This window comes from Cladophialophora bantiana (assembly GCF_000835475.1).
Source record: "Cladophialophora bantiana CBS 173.52 unplaced genomic scaffold supercont1.20, whole genome shotgun sequence".
Lineage (NCBI taxonomy): Eukaryota > Fungi > Ascomycota > Eurotiomycetes > Chaetothyriales > Herpotrichiellaceae > Cladophialophora > Cladophialophora bantiana.
The window spans coordinates 331,006-357,755 of record NW_015971594.1 but is presented as its reverse complement, the minus strand read 5'-3'; the positions used below and the strand labels follow the sequence as shown (position 1 = coordinate 357,755).

General features: G+C 52.5%; 10 protein-coding genes across 10 annotated transcripts; 7 read left to right on the top strand and 3 right to left on the bottom strand.

Moving 5' to 3' along the window:
* Positions 1-265: 265 nt before the first annotated feature.
* Z519_10950 (uncharacterized protein) lies at positions 266-2,041 on the top strand (the record flags this gene model as incomplete). Its single annotated transcript, XM_016768663.1, has 1 exon — positions 266-2,041. The coding sequence occupies one exon, from the start codon at positions 266-268 to the stop codon at positions 2,039-2,041; it is 1,776 nt and encodes a 591-aa protein (XP_016615050.1).
* An 873-nt stretch (positions 2,042-2,914) lies between these two features.
* Z519_10949 (uncharacterized protein) lies at positions 2,915-4,696 on the bottom strand (the record flags this gene model as incomplete). The annotated part of the gene is made up of 1 exon (XM_016768662.1): positions 2,915-4,696. One exon carries the CDS (start codon positions 4,694-4,696, stop codon positions 2,915-2,917), a length of 1,782 nt encoding a protein of 593 aa, XP_016615049.1.
* Positions 4,697-6,274: 1,578 nt separating this feature from the next.
* On the bottom strand, positions 6,275-8,304 carry Z519_10948 (uncharacterized protein; the record flags this gene model as incomplete). The annotated part of the gene is made up of 5 exons (XM_016768661.1): positions 6,275-6,361; positions 6,412-6,541; positions 6,592-7,601; positions 7,659-7,951; positions 8,001-8,304. 5 exons carry the CDS (start codon positions 8,302-8,304, stop codon positions 6,275-6,277), a joined length of 1,824 nt encoding a protein of 607 aa, XP_016615048.1.
* A 586-nt stretch (positions 8,305-8,890) lies between these two features.
* Positions 8,891-9,652, bottom strand: Z519_10947 (uncharacterized protein; the record flags this gene model as incomplete). The annotated part of the gene is made up of 5 exons (XM_016768660.1): positions 8,891-9,026; positions 9,081-9,189; positions 9,245-9,355; positions 9,412-9,468; positions 9,526-9,652. 5 exons carry the CDS (start codon positions 9,650-9,652, stop codon positions 8,891-8,893), a joined length of 540 nt encoding a protein of 179 aa, XP_016615047.1.
* A 663-nt stretch (positions 9,653-10,315) lies between these two features.
* Positions 10,316-11,956, top strand: Z519_10946 (uncharacterized protein; the record flags this gene model as incomplete). The annotated part of the gene is made up of 3 exons (XM_016768659.1): positions 10,316-11,044; positions 11,105-11,239; positions 11,294-11,956. 3 exons carry the CDS (start codon positions 10,316-10,318, stop codon positions 11,954-11,956), a joined length of 1,527 nt encoding a protein of 508 aa, XP_016615046.1.
* Positions 11,957-15,456: 3,500 nt separating this feature from the next.
* On the top strand, positions 15,457-16,945 carry Z519_10945 (uncharacterized protein; the record flags this gene model as incomplete). Its single annotated transcript, XM_016768658.1, has 5 exons — positions 15,457-15,529; positions 15,653-16,003; positions 16,158-16,222; positions 16,305-16,380; positions 16,467-16,945. The coding sequence occupies 5 exons, from the start codon at positions 15,457-15,459 to the stop codon at positions 16,943-16,945; spliced, it is 1,044 nt and encodes a 347-aa protein (XP_016615045.1).
* A 2,179-nt stretch (positions 16,946-19,124) lies between these two features.
* Z519_10944 (uncharacterized protein) lies at positions 19,125-20,747 on the top strand (the record flags this gene model as incomplete). The annotated part of the gene is made up of 1 exon (XM_016768657.1): positions 19,125-20,747. One exon carries the CDS (start codon positions 19,125-19,127, stop codon positions 20,745-20,747), a length of 1,623 nt encoding a protein of 540 aa, XP_016615044.1.
* A 486-nt stretch (positions 20,748-21,233) lies between these two features.
* On the top strand, positions 21,234-22,246 carry Z519_10943 (uncharacterized protein; the record flags this gene model as incomplete). Its single annotated transcript, XM_016768656.1, has 4 exons — positions 21,234-21,368; positions 21,425-21,905; positions 21,956-22,072; positions 22,122-22,246. The coding sequence occupies 4 exons, from the start codon at positions 21,234-21,236 to the stop codon at positions 22,244-22,246; spliced, it is 858 nt and encodes a 285-aa protein (XP_016615043.1).
* A 155-nt stretch (positions 22,247-22,401) lies between these two features.
* Z519_10942 (uncharacterized protein) lies at positions 22,402-23,375 on the top strand (the record flags this gene model as incomplete). Its single annotated transcript, XM_016768655.1, has 2 exons — positions 22,402-23,163; positions 23,229-23,375. The coding sequence occupies 2 exons, from the start codon at positions 22,402-22,404 to the stop codon at positions 23,373-23,375; spliced, it is 909 nt and encodes a 302-aa protein (XP_016615042.1).
* A 578-nt stretch (positions 23,376-23,953) lies between these two features.
* Z519_10941 (uncharacterized protein) lies at positions 23,954-26,343 on the top strand (the record flags this gene model as incomplete). The annotated part of the gene is made up of 5 exons (XM_016768654.1): positions 23,954-24,015; positions 24,083-24,162; positions 24,242-24,274; positions 24,853-25,069; positions 25,122-26,343. 5 exons carry the CDS (start codon positions 23,954-23,956, stop codon positions 26,341-26,343), a joined length of 1,614 nt encoding a protein of 537 aa, XP_016615041.1.
* Between the last annotated feature and the right edge of the window lie 407 nt (positions 26,344-26,750).

Here is a 26,750-nt window from a genome sequence, read left to right as displayed (position 1 = left end):
AAAGCGGAGCAGACTCTCGACAAGGCTGAACAAGGCTGAAAAAGATGCCAAGCTTAGGGAGCATCTTCGGACCGAGGCATCTGGACAATGGACGGACTCCCTCCAGGCTTTTCTCCACACTCCTTCGCTAGCTCGCTGCTCATTCGAATGTGAGTGCGGAGATGGTCGCCTCTACTACTCCGTACTTAATGGAATCCTCTGCTTGCATTGAGGAAATGAAGACTGTCGCTACCTATCCAAGCTGATCCGTAGCCCACCACCCACTATGTCGCCCCCAGAGTCAGCAGCGGCCTGGAAAGCCATCGCAGCTCGCAAACAATCCTCTCGCGCCTCGCGGATCCCGTCCAAATGGCACATCCCCTACAGCGTCCTGCCCAAGGATCCTCCCAGCCTGGAACACGGCCCGCAGAACGTGCTGGACTTACCTCGCCAGTTCCTCTCGAGCGCTGAGATCTCCATCACTGAAGACTACACGGTGGAAAGCCTCCTCTCGGCATTGGCGAGCAAGAAACTGTCCTGCGAAGAAGTCGCCCAGGCCTTCTGCCACCGTGCGGCCATCGCGCACCAACTCACAAACTGCCTGACCGAACCACTCTTCGACTCGGCCGTCCAGCGTGCAAAGGAGCTGGATGCATACCTGGCACAGAATGGGAGGCCTTTTGGTCCGCTGCACGGGTTGCCCGTGTCGGTCAAAGATACATTCAACGTCAAGGGCGTGGACACGAGTATCGGACTAGCTTATCTATGCGAGAAACCCGCGACGGAGAACGCCCCTTTGGTGAGCCTGCTTTTGTCGCTAGGCTGCGTGATCGTGGCCAAGACGAATATCCCGCAAACACTGGCGTCGCTCGATAGCGTCAACAACGTGTTTGGAAGGACGATGAATCCGATTAATCGCCTCTGCACGGCGGGTGGGTCGAGTGGTGGCGAGGGCGTCCTCGTAGCGATGAAGGGGAGCATTCTCGGGATAGGAACGGATATTGGCGGCAGCATCCGTGTGCCGGCCATGTGTAATGGCGTGTACGGATTCAAACCATCCAATAATCGGATACCATACGGTGGGCAGGCACTTACAGGACGAGAGGGGATGAGTCGCACGAGCGTGCAGGCCGTGGCTGGACCCATAGCGCGAAGCGTGAGGGACATTGACGTTTTCCTGCGAGAGGTGATACCCAGAGCGACCTTGTGGGCAGAGGATTGTATGCCATGCCCGTGGTCCCCGTCCAGCCCTTCTTCCCAGCAAATCCAGGGCAGCGGGCCGAACGGTGAGCTTGTGATCGGCATACTGCGGAGCGACGGCAACTGCACCCTCCTGCCACCGATCACGACCATCCTCAACGAAGTCGCGGTGTCCCTCCAAGGCGCCAACACGCGCACCGGGGCCAAGATCGTGGTCAAAGAGCTCCTCACGCCGCGCGCCTGGACGCGCTCGCAGTCGGTCATGAGCAAGCTAATGGGCGTCGACGGCGCTGTCGTCATGAACCACATGATCACATCGACAGGCGAGCCGCTGGTGCCGTGGATGTCCACGCGCTTCCGGGCCGGCAAAGCCCAACCGCTCGAGCGCGTAGCGGACCTACAGGCGCAGCGCTCACAGCTGGAACGGGAGATGCTCAACCTGTGGAGCGAAGTCGACGCGCACGGCCGCCGCAGACAGACTCTGGACGCCATCGTCTGCCCCGTCGCGCCTCACCCCGTTCCCCCCATCGAGGGCTACAACGCCGTCGGCATGACCTCCAGCTGGGTCCTGTTCGACTACCCCACGGGGACCGTTCCTGTGCGCTCTGTCGTCGAGGACGACCTCGAGCTCGGCAGACCCCTACCCGCCGGCAACGTGCTGAGCAGCTGGGACGCAAAGTGCCGCGAGCTGTGGGACGAACATGTCACGGACCGTAGGGTGTATCTCGGCACGCCGCTCAGTGTGCAGGTCGTCGTACAGAGAGGGAGAGACGATTGGCTGTGCAGGGTCATGGGTGTTATTGATGAGGTGATGAAGTCTCAGACTCAGACTCAGTCGGGGGATGTCAAGGCGAGATTGTAGCTTGACCGACCAGTCAATTAAAAAAAAAACAATCTGGTCTATTATTTTGTGCTCCGCGCTTTGTACAGGGATGTGAGATCCGTAGAAACGATGCCAATGTCCGCTTGAAAGTAGAGCAGGTATATATGTATATACCCATACGTGTATTGAATACCTACCTCTCTAGGTTGGTGTATATTTACACACACCGCCCGAATCTTTCTTTGGGAATACCGGTTCAGCTGTCTCCGCCACTACATGGTTGGTAAGAGATCTCTTGACGGATAAACATGGTATCCGTCCATCCATGCCATCCGATCATGACGCGCTCCGAGTACGGGCCGGGAGGAGAGTCCAGAGACAAGAACAAGCACAAGAGACGTTGAGAAGATTATATTAGTTATGTAGGTAGACAGGTAGATAGGTAGTAGCCATCACAAGCCTTCGTGATGCATGCCCAACCAAGCCTTTTCGCCCTTATGCCCTTTCCCTCATGTTTCCTTGTTTCCCTGCCTCCCTTTTCCAGTTCCTGTTCCTGTTTCCAGCGCTTGCTAAATGACCGACGGCCAACAGTGTTCAACGAATCGACGAGTCGATGAATCAATCAATCAATCAATTAATCAGCGCTCAGTTGAACGACTAAAGCAGCTCTCCCTCTCGCCCTCTTGCTCTGCTCATGAAATACCAAACCGAGAAATGCGAGAAAACACTCCAAATACCCCTGTGAATCAATCGCAAGGATCTTCCTCACCCGAGTTCCCCCTTGTCTTCCTCGAGGCATTCAATGTTGGATGCGAGGCCAAAACATCCTTGACCCCGTCTTTCTTTGTCCTTCGAGAACATGCGACCTTGTCTCTTCCTCAGACAACGACCTGACGAGGGACGAGGTGCTAACTAAGTGGTCTCACTCCTCCTCTTGCCCGTCTGCACGATCAACGGATCTCCTTCCCTGCCTGCGGACTTCGCACCAGCACTGCTGCTCGAGCCCCGACCATGGTCATGCATCTCCAAGGGCACAGTATGTGCGCGGTCCACGCTCTGCTGGTGTCTTCCGGGGACGATGGTGTCAAAATCCTTCTTGATGTCGCCGACAGGCCACTCTTGGAGAATCTTCCGTTCAAAGTCGCCCAGCGGCTCCTCTTCCAGCTCGAGACAGTATGTCTTGCCCTTGTCCTCAAAGATCTCGACTTTGCCCTTCTTGTCCCCGTTGGGGGAGGGATGTTCGATGACCTTCTCCGGGTAGACTTGCTTTTTCCACACCACACCTGCCATCTTGCCCACGGCTCCCGGGGCATTAATGGCAATGGGCGTGTCGGGATTGGTCTCGACGCCATGCATGATCCACCCTTCCAGAGCTTCCGAGTCGTATTTCCCCTTGTCATTGTAGCCCAGGCCGTCTTTGCCCATGCGGATGCGGACGCTGCTGTGGATCGTTTCGTTGGTCCTCCTTAACCGCGGGAGGGCGTGGTGCTTGTCTTCGAAGCGGCTGGTGAAGCGGTGGAAGATTTTGTACAGCATCCAAAAAGCCACGCCATGTTGGGACGCGAGTTCTTGTTCGCGGTACTCACCAGGCGTGCGAATCCGCGAGCCGCCAAGCTTGAAGAAAGGGCTCATACTGTCGTGGATTTTCCCCAGACCCCACGGGCGTGCATGTGGTGCGGTATTCCTGACTGTCGCCATGCGGCCTTTGTGGGTGAATGTTTGGTGTCGCCCGGCGAGGGTCAGATCGTCCTTTTGCACTGGCGTGATGAAGCTCAAGATGTACTCGTGGTTGATTGTAAGAATTGGATCGAGCTGGCTGATCATCCACGCGAGGGTGAGATTTGCAAGGGCGGTGTCGTCGTAGCTGCCGCCAATGTCGCTATGCACACCGGGGAACCAGCATTGCTTGAGAATCTTCAAGTCGTTGGGCTCGACATGTGGCCAGTCCCAGATGGTGGGGGAAAAGGATCGCCGGTGTTCGTCGAGGGCGAGAGCCTGAAACGCGTACTCGATATTCGACTCGACCCGCGTATCAACAAAGGCGAAGTCCGTACTGGGTGGCTGGGGCAAGAGCCCGATCATGGGGATACCCAGTCCACCGACAGTATCCCAGACGGCGACACATTTGACCTTGATATTCGGCCGTGTTAGACCTTTTTCGATGAGCTGGCGCTGGTAGTGGGGATCGGTGACTGGGGGTTTGTGGCCATCGAAGGGCAGATGTGGCCACTTGGTCTTGAAGTCCTTCTTCTGCTGAAACTCCCAATCTTCGAAGACCTGGACGAAATATTCCAGGCCTTTCGACGTGAGCAGACCAGCCGCATTGATCAAGCTCGAGATTGAACGGGCGGTGAAAGCCCCTCGTGAGAAGCCCAGCAAGAAAATCTCATCTCCGGGGTTGTAGTTCAGGCAGATGAAGCTGTAGGCTTCTCGAATGTGCTCCGCCAGCCCTTCACCTGTGGCGCCTCCGATGAATCTATCATACAACGACGGGGAGCCGGTACCAATGCCATTCTGATAGAAGACGACCTGGGCGATGGGCTGATGGGGAGTAGTGGACTTGTCGACGCCTACGGGAGGAATGGCTCTGGCGATTCGGGTGACGTTGCTGGGAGTCTGGTAGTCGCCGTCACTGTCGAGCCAAGTGCCGTCGCAGCACACCACGATGCGTTTCCTGGGCTCTAGGGGTGCCATGGTGTCTGGAATGCTGGTCAAGGAGAGGCTCAACGGTTAAATGACATTCACCTGAATAACTGGTATTCCGTAAAATGGTTGTTGTGAACCGGCGGACAATTCTGGCAGCTGGCCACGCAAGCCTTTTTACGGTCTTACAGGGCGAAAAAAATGGTTACTCGGAGGGGCTGAAAGGGTTGATATATGGTGGCCCAGCTGCATGCACCTCGTGGATTCTGTGTCTCAACACGAACGACCCTCCCTTCTCTTTCAGCTGATGGGCTTTTGTGCACGGTCAAACTTCAGCCTCCAGCATTGGCACAGGTTGGCAGAGGTGCGAGTCGCCTTTAGAATGTGGCCCAAGAAGCAGCCGAAAGGCAAGCAAGGCCCAGAAAGGTGCAGAACGGTGCCTCTGCATGCAGCTGAACCAACGAGAATCGAGGCTGGCGACACACAGCATCCCATTTGGGCACTTCTCTTATTTCTCGTCGAGGGCTAGCCATTGCCTGCGGCCGCGCGGCGCATCTCAATTGGCGGATAAGGTTACAGGGAGGGGAGGGAGGGGAGTTCAGCCCCGGATCAGGTCGATCAAAGTTGCCTAAGAGTAGCTTAGGGCGGGATGAGCAGGCGAGAAAGCGGTAAGGAGGTCAAGAGGTCAAGTGGTCAAGTGCTGAGGTGCTGGGGCAGTAAGGCGTCCTAAGAGTCCTTCTTGTTCCCATCCTGGGCATCCCCTCTACCAAGTACAGCTGCTCCCCGAGTCTCCTTAGGCCACTGGGGCTACCAAGCCCAAAGCAACCACAGCCAGCCTCCTCATATAATGTTATAAACATAGCAGCCTCGCCAGCCTCACCACACCCATCTCTGCCTGCAGCAGAATGCGGTCACTGCCCAGTACTGGCTCGCTGGCAAAGAATTACATCGTGTCTCGGCTCTTGGTCGAGGTCCTGAGACCCCTAAATCTCTTCTCTTCATTTGTTTTAGTTCACTGTCTGTCTGTCTGTCGGGCTGCCTGATCGTTTGCTTCTAATGAGATTCAAACCACCCAGTGTGCCGCCTGATAGCTATGTACAGTTACGCAAATCTGGCCATTCTGGCCTTGTTGGCCCTCCCCCATCCTCAACGACCAATCTCTGATGACCAATGTCGTCTCTCCGCCCGACTGCTCCAAACTCCAGCAACGATACAGTTGTGGTCCGTAGTTGTTCAGAGACATGCAAGAAATCCCTGTTGCCGACGCCCATGTCAAAACGCTCGCTCTTCATCCAGCCCAGCCCAGTCGAGACAATCAACTCTGCAGGAAACACGGACGCTCTGATGCTACTTCGCGCTGTGCCTAGGTTAGTTCTCATCACCACGTCTGTTGTTACCTCAGCTTGTACAATCTCACAGCGAAGCTGTGGATACCTTCATTTCTTTTTGGCATTTTTGCATTTTCACCTTTTTTTTTAATGTGTGGTGTTTTGACTGCAATTTTTGCTCGAAGACATGTGAATACTCTGTTGGAGTGAACATGTCGGCAGGATCATATGGTAGTCTGTCACAAATGATTCGTCCGACGCTCTTGAAGATGAGATGTACCGCACGGTGACGCATCCATGGTCAGGCGGGTGCGGCAGCGGGGGTTGGTGTGGCGGTAGCTGTCATCAGTCGTTGTCGTTTCACGGAATCGCCGTCAGTCTCGGCGTCCTGCAAAGGGGTGAGCATGAAACCTGTAAGATCCTATGGGGCGAACATACCTCGACGTCATTGATGCTTCGTCGGACTGGCTTGGCCTCTGCTTTGGTACTCTTAATGACCTTCTTGACTGGTTTGCTCGGTCGGACTTCGCCGGCCTTTGCATCGAAGACATCTTCTGGTAATTCCCAACTGTTGCTGTCAGTACTTCTCCGGAAAGCAGAACGCTAGAAAGAGCATACCTCTTCGAGGACGCGAGATTGAGGAAATGAACTTCTGAATTGAAACTCGACCACCCCTCGCACACTTGCTTGAAGGCCTGGAACGCCTGAACGAGGTTCAAGCTGCCTTTAGCAACCGTGTCAATGCCAATATAGAATGTGTAGGTGTAAACCGTATGCGCATCCGTGTCCATCTTTTGATCGACATTGTCCGACAGGGGAATCGCGGCCCCGTCCCCGTTGGTCGTAACCAGTTCGGGATCGGTCGTCTCAACAGTCTTCGTCTCTTCCACTTTGTACTTCATGCTACCTCTCTGTACCTCACGGATTTGATCCGTGTCCTGGCACTTATGGATGCGTTTGAACCCCTTGGTGAATGGTCGAGCAAGTTCGATGCCCTTTGTGCCCTCCAGCTGCATGACAAAAATCCGAACTTTGGATTCGACAAGACCAGCCCATGCCTTGGCCGCATCCGCGTTCAACGCACTTGCGATCACACTCAAGTAGTATTTGTGGTCCGCGGTGAAGAAGGTGTGCTTCTGGAACAACTCGCTCCACTGGGCTTTGCCGGCAAAGATCTTGTTGGCTATCTTGTCAGCCCTCTCCAGCTCACGGAGGATGACTGTTTTGCCCGACTTGGAGATATTGTAAGTTGCACACATACTCGGGAACGCCGGTGTGATGATGGGCATGATATTCTTCTCGTCACCTTTGTAGAGCATCGGGTTCCACACTTTGAAGCCATGGTTTGGTCCTAGGTTCTTGGGTTGCTCAATATCCTTCAACATAATCGGTAGAGGCCAAGGCCATTCTTTCATGATGTAAAAGAACTTGCCGACAATTGTAGCACCGATCGCTGCAGGGTAAAGTTGACAGACGCGCGCAACAAGCATAGCCCAAGCGACACCGCCGGGATAGCCAACAATATTGGCATAGATAGCTCTTCTCTGCGCCCACAACTTGATTGCCCGCAGCGCCGTTCGGAAGGTTTTCTCGACGGGGACGAGGCTGAGGATCTCATCGGTGACACGCTGGACTCGTTAGCTGGGGGCCGAATTCACGGGAGAAGGGACGTGTCCGAGACTTACAGGGCCAGTAACTGCACGAATAGACGCCTGATCCAACCCGATCAGGAGACTGTTGTCGTTCAGGCTGAGGTCTGCAGGAATTTTCTGCAGAGTTGCTATTGACGCAAAGATGAGATCGATCTCTATGCCATTGAGCACGAGTTTGATGATGGGAACGAAGGAGTCAGGCACTGGAACAAGTGAAGTAATAGCGCCAGGTTCAACCTCCTTTTTCAAGACTGCGGGGAATAACTCGAAAAAGTCTTCGCGCTTCACATGCCTTGGAGCGACGGCAAGGGTGTCGATATCAGAGCCTAATCGCTGTCAGCATCATGTCCGCACAGCAATATCAAACTCTCTTACCGGGTCCGTATACACCGAGGCGATAGCTGCCATATGAATAGACTTTGCCGCCGAACTGATTGATCTGAGACGCAGGGAGTCCCTGTTTCCGACTGACCTCACGTACAAATTCTTGAGTGACGCTGTTCAATAGTTTGAGTGTCTTAATTCGGATTTTTGTCTCCTCTAGCGACTCGTAGTTGTTTTCCCTCTTCAATTCTTCGATTAGGTCGGCAGTCTTCTCGTAGTCCAGAGGTTCGGGGAGGGCAGTGGACATCGGTCCGGTAATGCCATGCTTAGGCTCCTTCAGTTTCGAGTCGGTCATTGCGAGTGCCGGGATTGACCTTGTGGTTTAAGCCGGCAATACTGTATCTCGTCCGTGGTTTTGCGATCGGGTTTGTCGGTGGAGTAATCGATCGTCAGGCAACCGCAAATGGTGTCTGGCCGTCGCAGACAAACGAGGAATCAGTGGGGCAAAAAGAGAAAAAGAAGGCGTGAAAGAGGTAAAGACATCTTCACCATCCCCAAACTCCAAAAGAGAGATGAAAGTGAAAAAAAAACCTGGGACCGAACGACAAGGGCGTGGTGAAGTTGACGTGAGGTGAATATACGAACGCAACGTTCGACCTGGCCGAGGGGGTCAACTGATTGGCAGTCATGTGCAAACGGTGCAAACTGCACAAACTATGCAAACAATATAAACCAAGCAGGACAAGTTCAGCCACCGAGTGCCAAGTATTCTTGGCAGGTCTATATCGTCTCGGTCAAGTTGGTATCTCGGCGGCATAAGTGGCCTTTTCTCAGATGAAGGACAAGCTCAGAATATGTATGAATCATCATATGTTTTGCTCTATTGATTCAGATTTCAAAACTTTGAAGGTCTTGGTCCTCACATCCACGGCCATTCATCTCTACAATTTGACTTCCTTCAGCTCTCCACTGTGAAGATCGAAGACAAATCCCCGGATGCTTGGTTTCAAAGACTCTCGAACCAGAGGGGATTCTTTCAAGAATTTCATGCTCTTCTTCACATTGTTCTCGATTGAACTGCCAAATCAGGGTCAGTCAAGCGAAGTAGCTGCATGGATCCGTTGACTTTACCCCGAGAACGCGTGAAATGCCATGCTGTTAATTTCTGCCCACAGATTCGGGGCCCGCTTCCTGAGTTCCTCTTTGACCGCGTCATCTCTGTACATTGTTGCTCCGCAGTCTGCAACGAGTGATATTAGGACGCAGGAGCACTGTACTGATTTGGATCGACCTACTGGTGTGCTGGACAATGATGACGTCGGTGAAATTCAGGAGTGTGTCGATCGAAAGGAGAGAGGTGACGGCGAATTCGGCATTTCCGCCAGCAACGCGGCAAACTACTGCCTCTACACAATCATGGTCAATCAACAGTCGTTGACCGTGAATCGAGAAATCGATTTACCTCCAGTGTGTAAGTTGAAGATGTTCTCCGGAATGCATCGTGGATCGGCGCAGGTGACTTCGAAGCTGGTCAGCTCATCCTTTTACAGCAATCCCAGACCCTGGTAGAACTTACTGATGAGGATGTGAGGCAGCTCCTGGCCCTGCTCTTGAATTTCAGCAAAGGAGGGAATCGGCTTGTGCTGGCTGAAACTTGATGCATGACGGTCGATCAGGGCCTGGGCTGTCAATGTTTGGGTCATTATGACTGATGATTCTTTGATAATGGTCCTGGACTTTAGTCGAGCTATGTGATATGATTGCTGGTATTGGAAGTCCCTGAGGATGTTTGGCCTGTGGTTGTCTTTCGAACCCTTCTGATTTCGAGGGGGCATCGCTCCTTTCTTATAGGTCGCGAGTTCATTTGGTGAATGGAGTGCTCTTGGATGGTTTGGTTTGGATGATTGACCCTTTCACCATCGCGGTATCACCATCGTCAAAAACCCCATTCTGATGTTGAATAAGCAGGATACGATGACATTGCAGATTCCCAATCCAACAATGCTGGATTGGAAATTGTCGGCGCTGCTTCGATTGGTGTCTGAAGCGGCACTGGTTATCCCAGCTGGCCTGGTTTTGCCTTGGTTAGTAAAGCGACCTGTGCACCATATGTCCTCCATACACGACATACTGCTTTAAAGCGGCATTGCATTGTAGCCGACGCCTATCCTTTTTCAGGCAGCTGAAGCCCTGTTCAGACTAAACCATTTCAAGGCCTTCGTACCCTTGTACTTCAGAGCTCCGTTTCCTCACAATTCTCCCGATCTCGCCGCCATAGGACTCTACTGTTGGTGCTCGAGACAGACCCCCGTCCGCCCCTTCTGTCCCTGTCGAACCCTGCTCTTCTGATAAAGAAGCTTAAGATAATGGTACAGTTCATCCACCAGAATCCCAAGAATCTCACCTTGAGCGACGCGGATCGCCGGATTGTGCGGAAAGTTTCCAACAGAGCGGCAGCAGCGACACGGAGAGCCAAAGGAACAACAGCAAGAACCAACACCTTACAACTACCAGACTTTCTAGTCACTGAAACGAAAGCCGTCATTGATCCCAGCCCTCGTGCACCTCCCGCTCAAGAGACTGCTGAATGTATCCGGCTTCAGCAATCCAAGCAAGTGCCATTCGATCAGGCCCTTGCGCTTTGCCGACACCTTTCTCCTGTAGGCCGACCGGCCAAACGGAGCTACAATGCTTCTATTGCATCGCCATTGCCTCTCTGGCCAAACAAACGCAATTCTCCCGAATACCTATCCTTCCTAATGCAGCCTGGTCTATCCCAGAAGCTACTTCTCGATGCTTCGAGTGTGGGCGTAAACTCCGACCCACGGCGGTGGGTGAAAATATGTCGGCTAACGGCAATCTTGCAATTTCTTCCTCGAATGATTGGCCACAGCCAGTGCCTAGATTATGCTATCGACTGCCTTGCCGAACGTGTTCGTCAGTGTTGTATTCAAAGCCTAGACAGAGAGCTGGCCCTAACTCAACTGGAGAAGCGCTACGGCCGCGCCCTGCAATGTCTGCAGAACGCCCTCAACTCGTCGAGAAGCATCGATTGGACTGTGTGGTATACGACACTATTGCTAACTCTGTTCGAGGTAGGGTCACGCAACGGCTCTTTGTTGCGTGTGACTATGGCTGACCGTTGATACGCACAGCTACTCGACAACTCGGGCCATCACGCATGGATTTCGCACTCCCAGGGCGCAAAGCACATCTTATTGACACTAGGTCCAAACAAGATTAAGACAGAGTTCGAAAAAATCCTTCTCGCAGCGCAATGCCAGATTATGGTAATCAAAGTAGCCCGTTGGCCTCTCGAGGCTTGTTCTAACTCTTATTGGTAGACCGTTGAAGCAACTTTCATCAACCAAGACTGCTTTCTGAGCAGCCCAACCTGGCAGCAAGCTCTTCAGTCGACAATAACCCATAATTGCCTTCTCCTAGATCGTTCAGAACCAGTCCTGACAATGTGGATGATGACGACTCGTGCCCCTGAGTTGTACAGGAGATGCACAGATGCCATCTTGCAGTGCCACCCTCCCGAACAGAATGCGAGGATTGCAGCCGAGCTATGTGCCCTAATTAAAGAATACTCCGAATGGAGGGAAAAGTGGGAGGAAATCTTGGTTGGCAGCGGCAACTCCGGACATGATAGCAGCTACACTGATGAGGCGGCTTTGGCCGGGGCTGGCCCAACAATTTATCCCATATTTCTGGCCTTCTGGGCTCTGACCAACCGGTTTCTCGTTGCCATACAGCCATCCCGAGCTCCCGGAGCTGAGACTAATGCAATCAACGCAGCTCTACACATAATCGAATTCGACCGGCTCCGAGAGACCGATTCAGTGATAGATTTGTGCAGAACCTTTCCGGCAAGTATTGCTCGCTCGATTAAGCTCACAACCTCGGAATGGTCAATGCAAGAGCATGTCTCTCGCACATCCCAGACGATCGAGCCGCGAATATTTCTGTACTGGTGTACCCTGCTTGGGCGGGCGACAAAGTAAGGGACACCGTCATGCAATGGGAGAAGCAAGCATATATTCAGGCACTAGTGCACAGAAGAGAGACCGCAATACCCCCTTCAGGTATTGAATGTGATGCTCCTGAATATGAATGTTTCTGCACAGGACCTCCCCAACGAGGGATGCAGGACTGGAGTACACCATCTAGGGCAAGTTTAAGCTGGGACCTGGTCGTTCGCGGGTTCTTGTAAGGCTGCATTGTCTCTGCGTCTCTCTCACAAAATCTCCCGGGCCTCAAGGGGTTCTTACACTCTATACCGATCAAGGGAGGCCGGTATAGTTCCTCTTTTGACTCTCAGGCAGTCTATCTTGCTTGCACTGACCAGATGCAAATGCATGCCGCCACACTTTCGTCGTGGAGCGGGCTGGGCCTCCAATCACCGCTAGTTGACTCGACACCGGCTCGCTCCATCATTAGCTCCTTCCGCGCTTGTTCAAAACTGCCACAACTTGCCGACATCAAGCTGGAGCCGGGCAACCCAAAGGGTTGAGTTGTTTATCAGCCTAACCGGTCAATACCTGCTACCATGAGCGGATTTGCACAGATTGAATAAACTGTGATCGAAGCACTTACAGCCCGTCCCAATACTCTCCGTCTTGCAGTGGTAGCATGACCGCTGCTCTAAAGGCCTAAGCCAGCAACACCTCCCAAGGACTAGAACGCGCGATCCGAAGCGACAAAACCGCTGCAACATGGATATCGCTGTCAAAGCAGATCTCGACCTCGATGACAGGGGCGCTCTGCGCGACGGCTGTATAATGATATTCTATGAGCGATCAGTATCGCGCATGTCCGCTTGCGATGCTGCGGCAACAGTTGGTGTGACCCTGGCTGATGTCTCGACCAAGATTTATGCTCCTCGAGCCTCCTGGCAGGCGCGCATTCTCTCCGTTGAGCCCGTTTCTCCAGGCGAGCCGCTAGTTACCCAGCGTCTCCCTATCGACATTATTTATTTTGACGGCTTTTTATCATTAAAGGTCGCAAAAGAGTCTTCTACGAGACATTGTCATACAGCTGGGGTCACCCAGAGTTCAACTTCAAGATTAAATGAAACGAAGACTTCCCAGTGAATCCACTGTGTATCAGACATTGCAGCGCCTTCGCCGTACAAACGAATGTCAGCATTTGTGGATTGATGCCAATGTCATCAATCAGCTTGATCTTGGGGAAAAGTGATCGGCAGGTCCAGAGAATGTTTGTCGTCCTCAAAAAGGCCTCTAGGGTCATCGCGTGGCGCGTGGCTGGGAGAGGAAGAAGAGTGCGACGGCTTAGCAGGAATGGGTATCCCCTGAAGCGCCGTGCTGTGTCAGAGGTACTTGGTTCCCGGCTCTGATCTTCGGTCTTTTATGCCCGTTCTTCCTTGCTGCCACAAAACTAGCTTGCGTAAAGTAGGAAGCCTTTGCCGCCCAAGATATCATTGTCCCGGCAAGCTGATCTACGTTCAAATGGCATACAATACATGACATACCGACACAACTTCTAAGGGCAGCTGCCTGTAAACTAGGATTTCAAGACGGTCAGCTTGAATTTAATCAGATGCACCGCCTACGAAAAGACTCGGCAAAAGGACTGGCTCTGGTCGGCACAGATGTGATGGATCGTAAAAGGTATTCGAACTTTTACTCGGCACCAGACCGCCTCGATGATGTCGAGCTCTTCAGAATGTTACGCGAAAAATAGTGGTTTCAATGCCAATGAACCTCGTGACTTTGTCTACGGAGTGGTTTCGACGACAAGCATAAATCTCAAAGAGATGCAAGGCGAGTGCAGCAGGCAAGGGCAGAAGGCTTGGCTCTGCCAATCGACTACACCAAGAGTGAGAGTGAGGTATTTCAAGATGCCGGAAAGTATCTGATCGGCCGCGATGGGAAGCTGGATGTTCTTCTATTTGCGTGAGAATCAAGACATGCGGACGGTTTGATTCTGCCAAGCTGGACTCCTGACTGGCGACGTTTGGCCTGCTACAGCGGGACGCCGTGCTCGGGTATACAAGATGACTAACCATATCCAGGTCGGTCGCGAGAACCGAGTGCTTCTACGCAGAATTTTCAAGACACAGATGTATTGTGCCTACAGGGTATCGGCTGCAGCAGACTGGTCAAACCCCATCTGAGGCCCCAGCAAAGAAGACTTTGCAGATAACCCCCTTCATCTTCTTGATACATGTATTGGACTGCCCGACTATGAGGAACTCTGTTCGTTGTGCAACGATGGATATGGTGGACAAGGCCCCTTTTCTTCCGAGCGTGTTGAGAACAACCAAGCCGCGTTCTGGAGGATGACATCCGCAACCGACCTAGAGGAGTTCTGGCTACGATGTTGGCGACGTAAGCGAGCAAAGAAGAATCTCTCCCTCCAACCAGCAGGTCGTGATATGTCCTCCGTGCGAGTGTGGTGCCCTGGTGATCAATGGGATTGAGAAGTTGCGATTTTGCTCTTCTATACCTCGTATTTCGTTGTTTCTTTCTTTCGTCCCTTCCTTTGTTGTTTCTTTTTGTAAGACATAGTAATCGAAACCCCAAGCTGACTTTTGTCGGCAGTCAAAATGACCTAGGCCGTTTGTCACCCTCTGACGCTGTTGGAGTTTGTCATCAAATCAAAAAAAAAAAAAAAAAAAAAAAATCTACCCCCAGAAAATGGATGGAAGGAAGGATTCGAGCCAATACGTGTATGGAATATTCACAGAGTACAGTTCTCGGGTAATTAGATATCCAGCGCGACGGCAGAGGGCTCTCTAGCCTGTCGACATAGTTAGAAACACTACAAACCAATACTAGTAGATAGTTTCCTGGATTCTGGCTCAGCCCTACATAATACAAACGTCGCTGGCTGCTCGGTACCCATGCTTGACACTAGTTCTCCAACGCGGCGGAGGTGATTAGTGATTCTCGAGATTCCCTCGCCCTCACCATCTCTTTCTCTCTCAGGCATACTTTCCGGTCTCAGTGTCAATGTCAGCCTCACTTGAGTTGTTAAGCCGAGAAGAAACACGGAGTATGTATGTTGTATTAGTATTTCACATTCATTCCCCTCCGCCCTTTACCCTCCAATGCCGAGACGAGTTGCTGCGCACATCTGTAGAGGGAAGTCGCAATTAGGTCAATGGAACCCTGAGTTCTGTATGCGCCGGCACAACCAGGTCCGTCTACGCGTGCATTCCGCCTTTGGTTCGCGAGGTTGAGATCGGAGATCTCGGGCTGGGGTTGTTAAAGCGGAACCGGGTCGAAGTGAAGTAAGCGGCGTGGTCTATGTGGCCATGTACAAATGTATAAGAGCTGATTGTATCTTCTCCTTCCGTCGGTGCTGCTGCGGGTGATAACTCGAGTCTCGAGTCTTGAAGCCTAGCAGGTAATTCATTTGTCCGGTCTTTGGTATTATACCTACCCAACTAGCAGAGCATTGCTTGCGAGGCAGGGCTCACCAAACTTTTGGGAGGAAGAGAAGAGAAGGCAAGCCACGGAAAGCCCAGGCAGGAGTCGTCATGGCATCTTTGCAGCGCAAGGAGATTCTGGTCATTGGCGGCACGGGCGCCCAGGGCATACCCGTCGTGAAAAGTAAGTCGAGCGGCCGACACACACCAGGGTTCAATTATCTCCTTGCCACGTCGGTGCTTTGAAAAGGGAAATAATTTACCGTCCTCCTCACTCACTCACTCACTCTTATTTCTCCCGCTCTAGCCCTTTCCGCTTCTTCAGAATACTCGGTTCGCGTCCTCACGCGAGACCCGGCCTCCACCCGCGCAAAGTCCCTGGCGGCCCTTCCCAACGTCACCTTGATCCAAGGCACGCAGGACTCCGAAGCGGACCTGCACCGCGCCTTCAAGGGCGTATATGGTGCGTGGGTGAACCTCGATGGCTTCACGTTGGGGGAAATGAAGGAGTTGTATTTTGCGTTTCGGTGCTATGAGATTGCGAGGGGCGAGGGGCTGAAGCACTATATCTGGGCGAACTGTGACTATGCCTTGAGGATTGCTGGTTGGAGAGAGGAGTTTCATTGGGGCCATAATGACGCAAAGGGAAGGGTTGGCGGTGAGTCCTCTGAGGTTTCTCTTGGTCCTTGAGATATGTCATCTGTTTTGACGGCGGTACTTGTGTTTTCGTCCTTTGCACGATATCAAGGACGCTGGAACGTCTCAAAGACTGGGCATGATGTTCCCGTGCTGATGGATTGAACGTGAAATAGACTTCATCCTTGCACAGGATCAGAAGGGCATGGCGTCGACGCTGTTCACTGTCGGTCCTTACATGGTGAGACTACCCTCAATCTGCCTGGATCTGGCTGCACGTCGGCCTTCCATGACTCAACGGATGCTAATTTTTCCTTGCACAGGACATGCTGATTGACGGAATGTTGATGCCGGCAGAAGAGCTCGACGATGGCACCCTCGTGTGGGAAAATCCGTCCGGTGAGTGAACCAGGGTCAGGAGAATGCCACCATATTTCACACGGTGAGAACGTGGGTGCTGATGAATTCCACGCGACACGTAACAGAGGACGGCAAAATCCCCCTCATGGCTCTCAATGACGTCGGCGTCTTCGTGAAATGGATCTTTGACCACCCAGAATGTTCCACGGGTATCAATCTCGAAATGGCCACCGACCAAGTCTCTTTCTCGGACATCACATCGGCATTTACGCGCGTGACAGGCCGCAAGGGGATACACCGCAGGATTTCGTTCGAAGAATACCTCCCTAAGAAGGAACCTTACCCAAATGCCCCTGCCAACTGGGCAAATACCGACGGATCGCCGGCCACAATGACTTGGCGGCAGAACTTTACGGCGTGGTGGAAGTTCTGGGGTGGCGGCCTCGGAGCGACCAGGGATATGAAGTTGTTGGACGAAATCTATCCCGACAGGATCAAGACGGTGGAAGAATGGATGCGGAAAGTGAATTACCAAGGTGGGAAGAGGGGGGCTGTATTGAAAAATATCGAGGATCTCATTGCGAGGCGGCGAGCTGCTGGCTAACCAGGACCGAAAAGGAATATCACTTCGTAGTGTTAAGGCAAAAGTATATCAAGAGAGATCACTGGGATTCAACCTTCATGTAGTGCATTTCATCGAGGTTAGTCGATGTTTTCTACCTTCATGGCGTCCGTAGGAGGGAAGAACGTTGTGTGAGGATCAGCCGAGGATAGGATGGGCAGCTCCGTGCGATGAAAGAGGCAGTCCTGGGTGGATTGGAGGAGTTATCCATGGTGCAGGAGCTCTCATCGTCATGGTTTGGCCAGACTATCAACATCCTGCAAGCTCGGTTTGTTCGGCATCAATAATGGGTTTGTCCAACACGAGGAGTCTTGCCGATCTCGGGGGAAACTCCACGATTCAGACCCAGCGAGCCAGCGAGCTGTGATTGGCACATTTTCATCTTTAGAGGTGTCGCAGATGGGTTTGGAGGAGCAGGTAGTGTAGGATGCCCACGTTCAATGGACTATTAACCTAGACCTAGTTCAAATACGTCAGGCGGGAAGGCATTTGCAACAGCACCCTAAAACAGGTTTGGGAACAAGTCCAAGTAAGCTGGCGAGCTGAATGTCTTTTGCGGGTGGTTAGTCGCTAGAGGCCGGCAGCCGATGGGTTAGTCGTCGTCATGGCGTGTGGCGGCAGCTTGCAGGGTGTAGTATCGGTGTGCGATTCCATGCACCCGTAGAAAGTCTGTTTGTGGACCTTTTGGTTGCAGATGGAAGCTGTTCGCCGACTCGAGTCAAGCGAACTGATCTCCGCACTGTGTGGCATGCGTACAGGATGCAAGAAGAAGCGATAAAAGGGCGGGATGATGTCGTGATTGTCGTGATGGATGGTGGTAGCGTCTTTTCAACAGCTACTCTCTCCGGCATCCAGGCCGAACAACCCCCGCCGTGTGCCTCGTACGCTCGTGTCGCTGGTGTTTGGGCACGCTACTCGCTTCTTGCTTCAGCTTATATAATGGTCGAATTGCGTGTGTACCAGCCTCCTTTGCCATCCCGTCAGCCTTACGGCAATAGGAGGTCTGACTGCATTGTCGCGATCTCGGTACTGCGTAGGCTTTAAATAGCTTGCTGACTCCTGGAACGTGGAGCAGACGTTGGGAGGCCGAGGCTGATGAAACGCGATGACCGGAAATCATCGGGGGCAAAATGCAGACGCCTGCCACACAGAGCTGCGAAATTGCTGAGCGGCGAGAAGAGTCAGGGGTGGGTGATTGGCTGCGTTGATCACTGCGTCGGCTAAGAAGCGGCCAAACCACGGCTTTTCGCTATACTTGTAGTAACAGACAGTGGGAGATGGGCCCTCGGAGATGGGACGTGGGTGGTGGTAGCAGTGATGTTCATCAGATGGTTCACAATAGGGCAGGTGTGATGAAATAGGGTCGAGGTGGGATGTGTGATGGATAGTGATTTGTGTGTCTGGACGAAAAGCGAGAGAGATCAGGAACCTAAATCTTTCGGCCGCGGCTTTCACCCTCGCCTCGTATTGTGCTGCCCATTCCAGAAGCGAGGCCTGCGGGTTTTAGCCTTGGGAGGGGGCATTGGGGCCATTAGGGGGAGATGGGTGATTAGGGTTGTTAGGTGGCTCGGGATGCCGATCTAGCCCAGAGAGGGGATGCCGCGGGCCCTGTTAACCACTCACACGCCCCCATTAGTCCACCCGCAGCCCACTCGACACAGAGAACACCAGTATCCACCAGAATTTACACGTTCCCTTTGCTTTTCCTTTTCGCGTATCCCATTTCCACCCATCCTTGCGGACATGGAGGCTGTGCACCTGCGAAACCAAACGTGTCCCTGCGCCTGGTTCAGTTTAGCATGCATTGTCACTCGCTCGCTGCTGCTGGCTGCCCTTCTTTTCGCTTTGGTTCCTGGGACATTTGCCCCGAAGCTGAAAAGGTCCCTGAACCCTCATCTGGTCGGGCCTTCTGACCCTCTTTCCCTGCCCCCAGAACACGCGGTACCACATTTTCTCCGAGTTTGCTGTCTGCCTGCGCCCTGAATATCCCACAGCCTCCTTCATCTACACACATTCTTCATTACCTGCACATGCTGTCGTCTCTGCTTCAGCATCTGTATTCTTCTTGGAGTCTTGAGTGACTTCCAAGTCATATGGCGACTTCCTCTCCTTTACTACGCCAACTTCTTTTCGTTCTCCGCACTCCTTGTCCCCGCAAATCATGAATTCTCCATGTCTGCAGTCGGATGAGTACGAGCTGTCGAGGACGAGTACACACACATCAGACGAAGCAGACGACCCTTTACTTTATTTCGAGCACGATTCAGACCACGATGGTTTCCAATCCCATTTACTTCCGGGCCAGACGGCGTCCGGCGTGGTCAAACCAGGAGTTTCCTCCCAGTTCATCTCCCTAGCCCCTGCGTGGCTGCGCAAGCAGTATCTGCCACGCCGTCCCCGAACGAGATCAAAACGACTTCCTCGCCGATACGTCTGCACGCCCAGATCACTCCTTCGAAAATTTGCTTTATTTTGTTACATTTTCTTCACCACCATCACTGCCATCGTTATCGTGGGAGGCGTCTTTTTCCCGGGCTACACTCACCTTCCACCTCATTATAGAGCATTGAGACAAAGGGCATTGGCTTCCGAGACCCCCGGGCGTGTGAACCAGCAAAGTCAAAAAGTATTTCTTGCAGCGAGCATCTACGACAAGGGCGGGAAACTCCTCGGCGGAGATTGGGCAGAAAACGTACTCGAACTGATACAGTTGTTGGGACCACAGAACGCATTTCTCTCGATATATGTCAACGATTCCGGACCGGAGGCGAAAAAGGCGTTGGAGGAACTTGAGAAACGGGTTCCATGCGACCATGCGTTGGTGTTTGAAGACCACCTGCGCATCGACAGTCTGCCCCACATCCATATTCATGGACAAGAACGCGTGAAGCGTATCGAGTATCTGGCTGAGGTACGGAACCGGGTGTTGAGGCCGCTGGAAGGTTCACGCACCACGTTCGACAAACTCCTCTACCTAAACGACGTCGTTTTCCACCCGATCGACGCTGCCCAATTACTTTTCTCAACACACACCGTGGCCGACGGCGTGACGGACTACAGAGCTGCTTGCGCGGTGGATTTTATCAATCCTTTCAAATTCTACGATACTTTTGCAACTAGGGATGCCGAGGGGTACAGTATGGGACTGCCCTTCTACCCGTGGTTTGCGGCTGGTGGCGACGAGACCAGTCACCAAGACGTTCTGGACGGCAAAGATGCAGTACGAGTTAGAAGCTGTTGGGGTGGGATGGTTGCATTTGACGCGCGATTTTTCCAGGCACGACCTGGCAGACCTGAGTTGATTACCGCGGGCAATCAGAGCCCGAGCAATTTCTCCACGCCTTATCGCTTTCGTGCGGAGAAGGACCTCTATTGGGATGCGTCGGAATGTTGCCTCATCCATGCCGACATTCAGAATCCTGAGCCTGGAAATTCGGGCATTTACATGAACCCCTTTGTTCGAGTGGCCTACGACTCCACGACCCTTTCGTGGCTGGCCTTCACGCGGCGGTTTGAGCGCCTATACACACCAATTCATTGGCTAATTGACCTTGTTACCAACAAACCAAATTTTAACCCGAGGCGCCACGAAGAACCGTGGCAGCAAGTGCAGGAAACAGTTTGGGTTGCAGATGAGAGGTTACCGCCAAACAACGGTTCATTCCACCAAGTGACGAGGATAGCCTCACATGCAGGCTTTTGTGGCCGCCGGGGATTGGCGCTGATTAAGGAAAACATCATGGAAGGGGAAAGAAATTGGGAATTCGTGCCGGTGCCTTCATGAAATCTTTGAGCATAGCGACGGCGTCCGGAGCGAGACAAAATTTCAACGTGGGAATATTACGAGCTTGTAAAAATCATCTGGCGTCGACGTGAGCGACGCTGTTTGGAGATCAGCTGTGGAAAAAGAAAACTTGGTGGAGAAAGAGAGATATGTAAATGCTGAAGCTGTTTGACAGCCCTTTCTGCCTTCCAAGTGAGCATATCTGCCCCAAGACCATTTTCCATTTCTCGGTCATTTACTGTGAAATCGACCGCCGGAATTGGCGTGAGTTGTTCCTTACGTCGTTGTCATAAGTCTCAGGGGGGCGCATCAGCAGTGAATGTCCGGAGTGAAGTCAGAGGAAACGTTGGCGACCGCACCTGGATCTTTCCTTCTCAACTCGCCTCACATTCGACGACTTCTTTCTCTGACTTTCATCATTGCTATTCGTAAAGCGGTTTGCTCCAACTGTTTTGCGAAGCTGTCAGACTCATCACAGTCGCAATCATGGCCAAGTCGTCGCCGTACGATGATCCTGCCATTCTCAACAGATTCCTCGACGTGGTCAGAGGCAATGCCCAATCTGCAAAGAGTGCGACCCAATCCGAAAAACCCGTGTCAAAACTCAACCCAGAAAGCCAAGTAAGTCATGTCCTCGACGGTCCTTCCTTCACCCTGCTTACGCTGACTTGAACAAGGACTTCTCTTCCAAGGTTATGGCCGCCGGTAGTGAAAGTGGCCTCTCCAAAACCAGCAGCCGTCCAAACAACTTGCAATCAGGGTGTCAACAGGGAGCTACTGCAAGCCTTCTGGCACCCTCCCATTCTCCGTTTCCCCACGTGTCTATTGCTCAAAGGACTGCTCCGGTCGACCTGATCCAAGATCAGAATGGCATTGTCACCGAACAGACAAACCCGCCCACCGTTCAGGACAGGCAAAGCCTCATGCAAGAGCATCCCAATACGGCCGCAGCAACAGACGGACCGCCATTTCTGACCCCAACACAGCATCGACTCCTGGTTGGCAAGAAACCCGGCGTCGAGCACATCACAGAGAACAGGTTAGCAGAGCTAAGCCATCAGACTCAGGGTTACATGGATAGTGTGGTTGATCGATTCCGAAAGTCAAAGGAGCGGATTCTGGGACAGAATTCTATCGCTAGTGGCCGTGTTGCTTTGGGTAAGTGCCACATCGTGCTTCTTCTTCTGCCGTTTGCTAACTTTCCGCAGCTCGAGAGAAAGAGTCTAACATGGACGCGACGGATGCTGCCACATTCCACCAAAACGACGAGACGTCAATCGAATCTCGAGTTAGCCAGGGCAAGAGAGATGAGCCTGGCAAGACCAGTAAGCATATTTTATGGTCGCCTTTTGAGTTTGCTGACTAGTTCACCAGCTAACCAGCTGGAAGGCTGGCAAGAGAAAGCTCCCGATAGTGCATCTTGCCGCACTCTTTTCGCGGATTCTGCCTACAAAACAGGTGGTCAGCAGAGTGAGAACGACTCTAAGCTCCAAGTTTAATCCATGCCATCACTTTCTCACACGTAAATGCAGGTTCAAAAGAAATGAATAAATCACCAGGGGTGGTTCCATTTCCCACCTTCGCTGAGATCCCAATTGCGGGATGTTCTGGTAACGTGAAGCAGTCCAGAGAGGAACAAGAAGCGTCGACAACCATGGTTTCTGTCGAAGACGAATCTTCGTCAACTTCCACCCCTAATCTTCACAGAGACAGCACAGTCAAAGATGAGGACAGTGGCGAAGAGGGCGTCCCAATAACATGCAAAACGAACGAGAGTAGTCCTCCCTTCACACACACCCAATCCCCCACGATTGTGGTCATCGCGAGCACAGAGACAGACGACAGTGCCAAAGAAGGAGATGATGGTGACGAAGAGGAAGACAGAGAAAATCTGGCTCGATTCAAGTCATGGGGAACACCGGCGCTCCGCAACAAGCCGAGCAAGTTCTCCTCAGTCTATTGGACGCATTTGTCACTAATGTTGCTAGGATCTCGCCCACGCACTGTCATACTCTCTGGTCTACCACGCGGTGCCGATTTCACCCTCGTTCAGTCTCTCATCCATGGTGGTGCGATTGAATGTATGAGACTCTCATCACCTAATGCTGAGCGAGTCACAATCTCGGCGCATGTCACTTTTACCTCTCCCGATGCCTGTGATCGCTATTTCGAGGAGTATCCCAACGGTATGGAAGTCCGTTATCAAGGCAAGAGGTGGTCTGTTCTCGTGCACAAGAAAGAGGATGTGGACGTGATTTCTGGAATGCTACAGGGATATCTCGATTGCGGAGCGACACGTGTGGTTAAGGTGAGCGGCGCAGACGACGACTGGGGGATTCTTGCCTTGAATAGACTTGCTGAAGGAAAGACTGGAGCACGTCAAGTCGAGGCTGTGCAGGATACATATCACAATGAGGTGAGCCCTATTAGTTTTCGGTTATTCACGGTTGGACATGTGAGCTCAACTAACTTCTGTAACAGACCCGTACTATCGTTTTCCGATTCGCCAACATCAGCCATGCAGTCCAGTTCAAGGGCATTCTTATTCGAAGTGACGATTGGGAAGGATGTCGTGTGGAGTTTGCAGAGGATCCATGCGAAAAGGCTACTGGAGTTCGCAATGATTGAACGCCGCACTGGGTCAGCCTTAGTTGCCTGGGCTCTTTCCTTGACTGGGGAGATGCCAGCGACCATGTTCGGACGGAGACGACTTGAAACGAGACTGTGGATGCAGTACGTGCGGCTGTGCGAAGCGACAATGTCGAAACGGAGAATGGGGCCCTAGCTGGGATTCGAGTTAGAGCTGGTACTGGATAATACCAGAGGAGTTGGTGTCTGTCTACACCATCCCGCGTGTGAGAGAAGCACTCACTTCTACGGGGAGAACTGAGGGCCACCGAGCCAGTCGGCGAGAGTAACATGGTCGCCATTTGCGGGATGGTGGTTGCTAAGGCAGTTAAGGTTAATAACCCGAGCTGCCCGAGGTCCAGCTGCATGCCACATGAGCCCTGATAAGCTCAAGTTGCGCCCAAGACCACAATAAATCGAGGTGCCCCACGTCGGCATGAGCCTGCGAATTTTTCCTTTTCCCTCTTCCTCGTACCCCAACTGAGAGAAGAGTGACTGAGCTCTTCACTCTGTACAAACATTCACAATCATCGAAGATCACAGAGTGGCTGTCAGTGATCGACTCGGCGAAGTTCACCATGGGTCAACCATCTCAACAGGCGTCCAACGCCATCATCTATACAACTTACGCGGCATTCCTGTGCGCAATTCATCACCCTGTCCGTCACAAAGCAAGACAATAACAACTAACAATGCTCCTAAACTAGTGTCTTCGGTCTCTTCGTTGCATGGACTCTGCGGCACCAAACGAAGGGCGAGTATCTCGCTACTTTGCGAACACAGAAGGGTACAAAGAATGATTCCATCCGACCAACCTACCAGTCTCCCGCTTTGGAAGAAAAGTTGGAGGCTGACACATTCCCCAGGCATACCTTTGGCCCTCAACTTCATCGCGTCGGGTGAGTGTGCTCGAAGAGCAGCAGCCTGAAGCGGCAGCAGCACGGGGGTTGCGCACAGTCGACAACCAAAGCACAACCAGAAATGGGACGATACATCGAGCTTTTCGAGGTGGAACAGGACCTCATTTGATTGATACAATACTTTGACTCGTTGGCATGCTGAGCAAAGCTCTCCATCTGAGGTTCGTATGCTTGCATCAACGCCATTGGCCCTTGCTGCTTTTGGCCGACAGAAGATTCCGTGCTCGGTTCCTCTACTCTGATTGTCCACCTCAAACAGGTTCAGGGGTGGTGTGCCTTCTTTTCGACGCCAAAGCTCAAGGGCCAATGTGCAGCACTACGGGCGCTTGTGTCTGATCATTTCCCTTGCTTCATCCACCTAGCTACCCACCCCGGGAGCCAGAGATGAACGAGTCGCGAAATGCTGATTACACAATGCTGAGATTGTACCGTCAAAACTCGATCAAGTTAATGCTTGCGTGGGAAACGTGCTGCCAGCTTCTTCCTAATCCCCTGACCCCCTGCCCTAACACTCAAGATCCTGCGTACTAACAAAATTCTACATTTCCGCCAAACAGCTCTGGGCTCAGGCATATTATTTTCATACCCGCAGATCTCCACGATCGCGGGTGTCCAGGGCCTCGTGGTTTACAGTCTCTCCTCAGCTTTACCACTTCTTGTCTTTGCCTATCTTGGACCCATTATCAGGAGAAAATGTCCCGAGGGATTTGTACTCACTGAGTGGACACGCCAGCGATATGGAGTTATTGCTGCCCTATATCTCTCCGCTTTGACGTATGCATCCTCAGCTCTTCCCTCTGATCTCCTCACATCTAATGCAAGTCAGGCTTATCACTCTTTTCCTCTACATGGTCGCTGAGCTCTCTGCCCTCCAACAAATCATCAATGCCCTCACCGGACTCAATGGGCTCCCCGTGGTGATAGTGGAATGTGCCGTAACCACGATCTACACTTCCCTGGGTGGCTTCAAAGTCTCTTTTATTACGGACAACATTCAAGGCGCCATGGTTGTAGGGCTGATCATCATCGGATGCATCACTGTCGGCGTAGAAACTCATATCAGTCAGGACTTGATTGACAAGAGTGGATACCTGAATGCGAGCTTGTTGGGCTGGCAATTGGTCTACATCCTGCCAGTGGCCATCTTGACGAATGATTTCTTCATTTCGGGATTTTGGATGAGGACGTTTGCGGCGAAGACGGATAAAGATCTGTGGGTTGGAGTGAGCATCGCGACGGTGGCGGTCGCCATCATCTTGACTCTTTGTGGCGTGTCTGGGCTCTTGGCTGGATGGTCTGGCGCGCTGGGGGATCCGCCTCAGCAGTCTTCGATCGCCTTTTTCCTGTTACTGGAACAACTTCCGGCCTGGGTCGTGGGGATCGTGGTTGTCATGACGGTCGCTTTGTCCACTGCAGCATTCGACAGCTTTCAATCCGCCATGGTGAGCACCGGGTCTAACGACATCTTTCGAAACAAGTTGAACCTATGGATTCTCCGTGCCACGGTTGTGGTGATTATTGTCCCGGTCGTCGTGGTGGCATTGAAGTCCCCCTCGGTGCTACAGATTTACTTGATTTCCGACCTCATCTCGGCGTCGTCCATTCCTGTATTGGTTATCGGGCTCAGTGATCGATGTTACGCCTGGCGCGGGTTTGAAGTTGTAATCGGGGGACTGGGTGGTATATTCACCGTCTTCCTGTTCGGCCTTGTTTTCTACAAGGGAGACGCTAGCGCGGCAGGAGCTCTCATGTTGCTTGAAGAAGGCCTCTACGCGGACGATTGGTCCGCGTTCGGAGCGTTTGTGGCTGCGCCAGTTGGTGGGCTTCTGTGGGCACTTGGCGCGTTTGGATTGAGGCTCGCTGTTCAGTGGTGCATCGCGAAGATTCGAGGGACAAAGTTCGATGCGCTGGACAAGCCCGCGGTGCCGACAGCGAGCTTTTACACTGGGAGAGTCAGTGCTGCGCCGGGCGATTCAGAGAGAGAAGTCTATGCTGATGGAGACGGGGTTGTGAGGAGCCAAGTCGAAGTCAAGGGCAAGTTCTTTTGAGCAAGGTCTTTAGAGTAAAGGAGAAAAGGAAGAGAGTTCTATGAGAACGTGGCGCGTCAATGCTACGTGGAAGTAGAGCATTGCAGCCAGAGCTCTCTTTCGGCGGCTCCCCTGGTTTGAGGGAAGATTATGATCAGCAGGCAGAACGGAGACGCTCAGCCAGTTCATTTGCTGAGGACATGGTGCTCAGCCTTCACCACGACAACACAGGCTTATCTATTCCGCAGATCAACATTGACACAGACGATCCGACATCTATTCCAAGTCCGGCATGAAAACAGCTTTCAACGAAGAGATGAATATCCGCCTTGCCAGAGGGCGGAAGGAAAGGCATAATGTCGCAATTTGGATATATGTGTGATGTTGCCGTCCGTACATATCTTGTCTGGCAGGTTTACTTGCCCTAT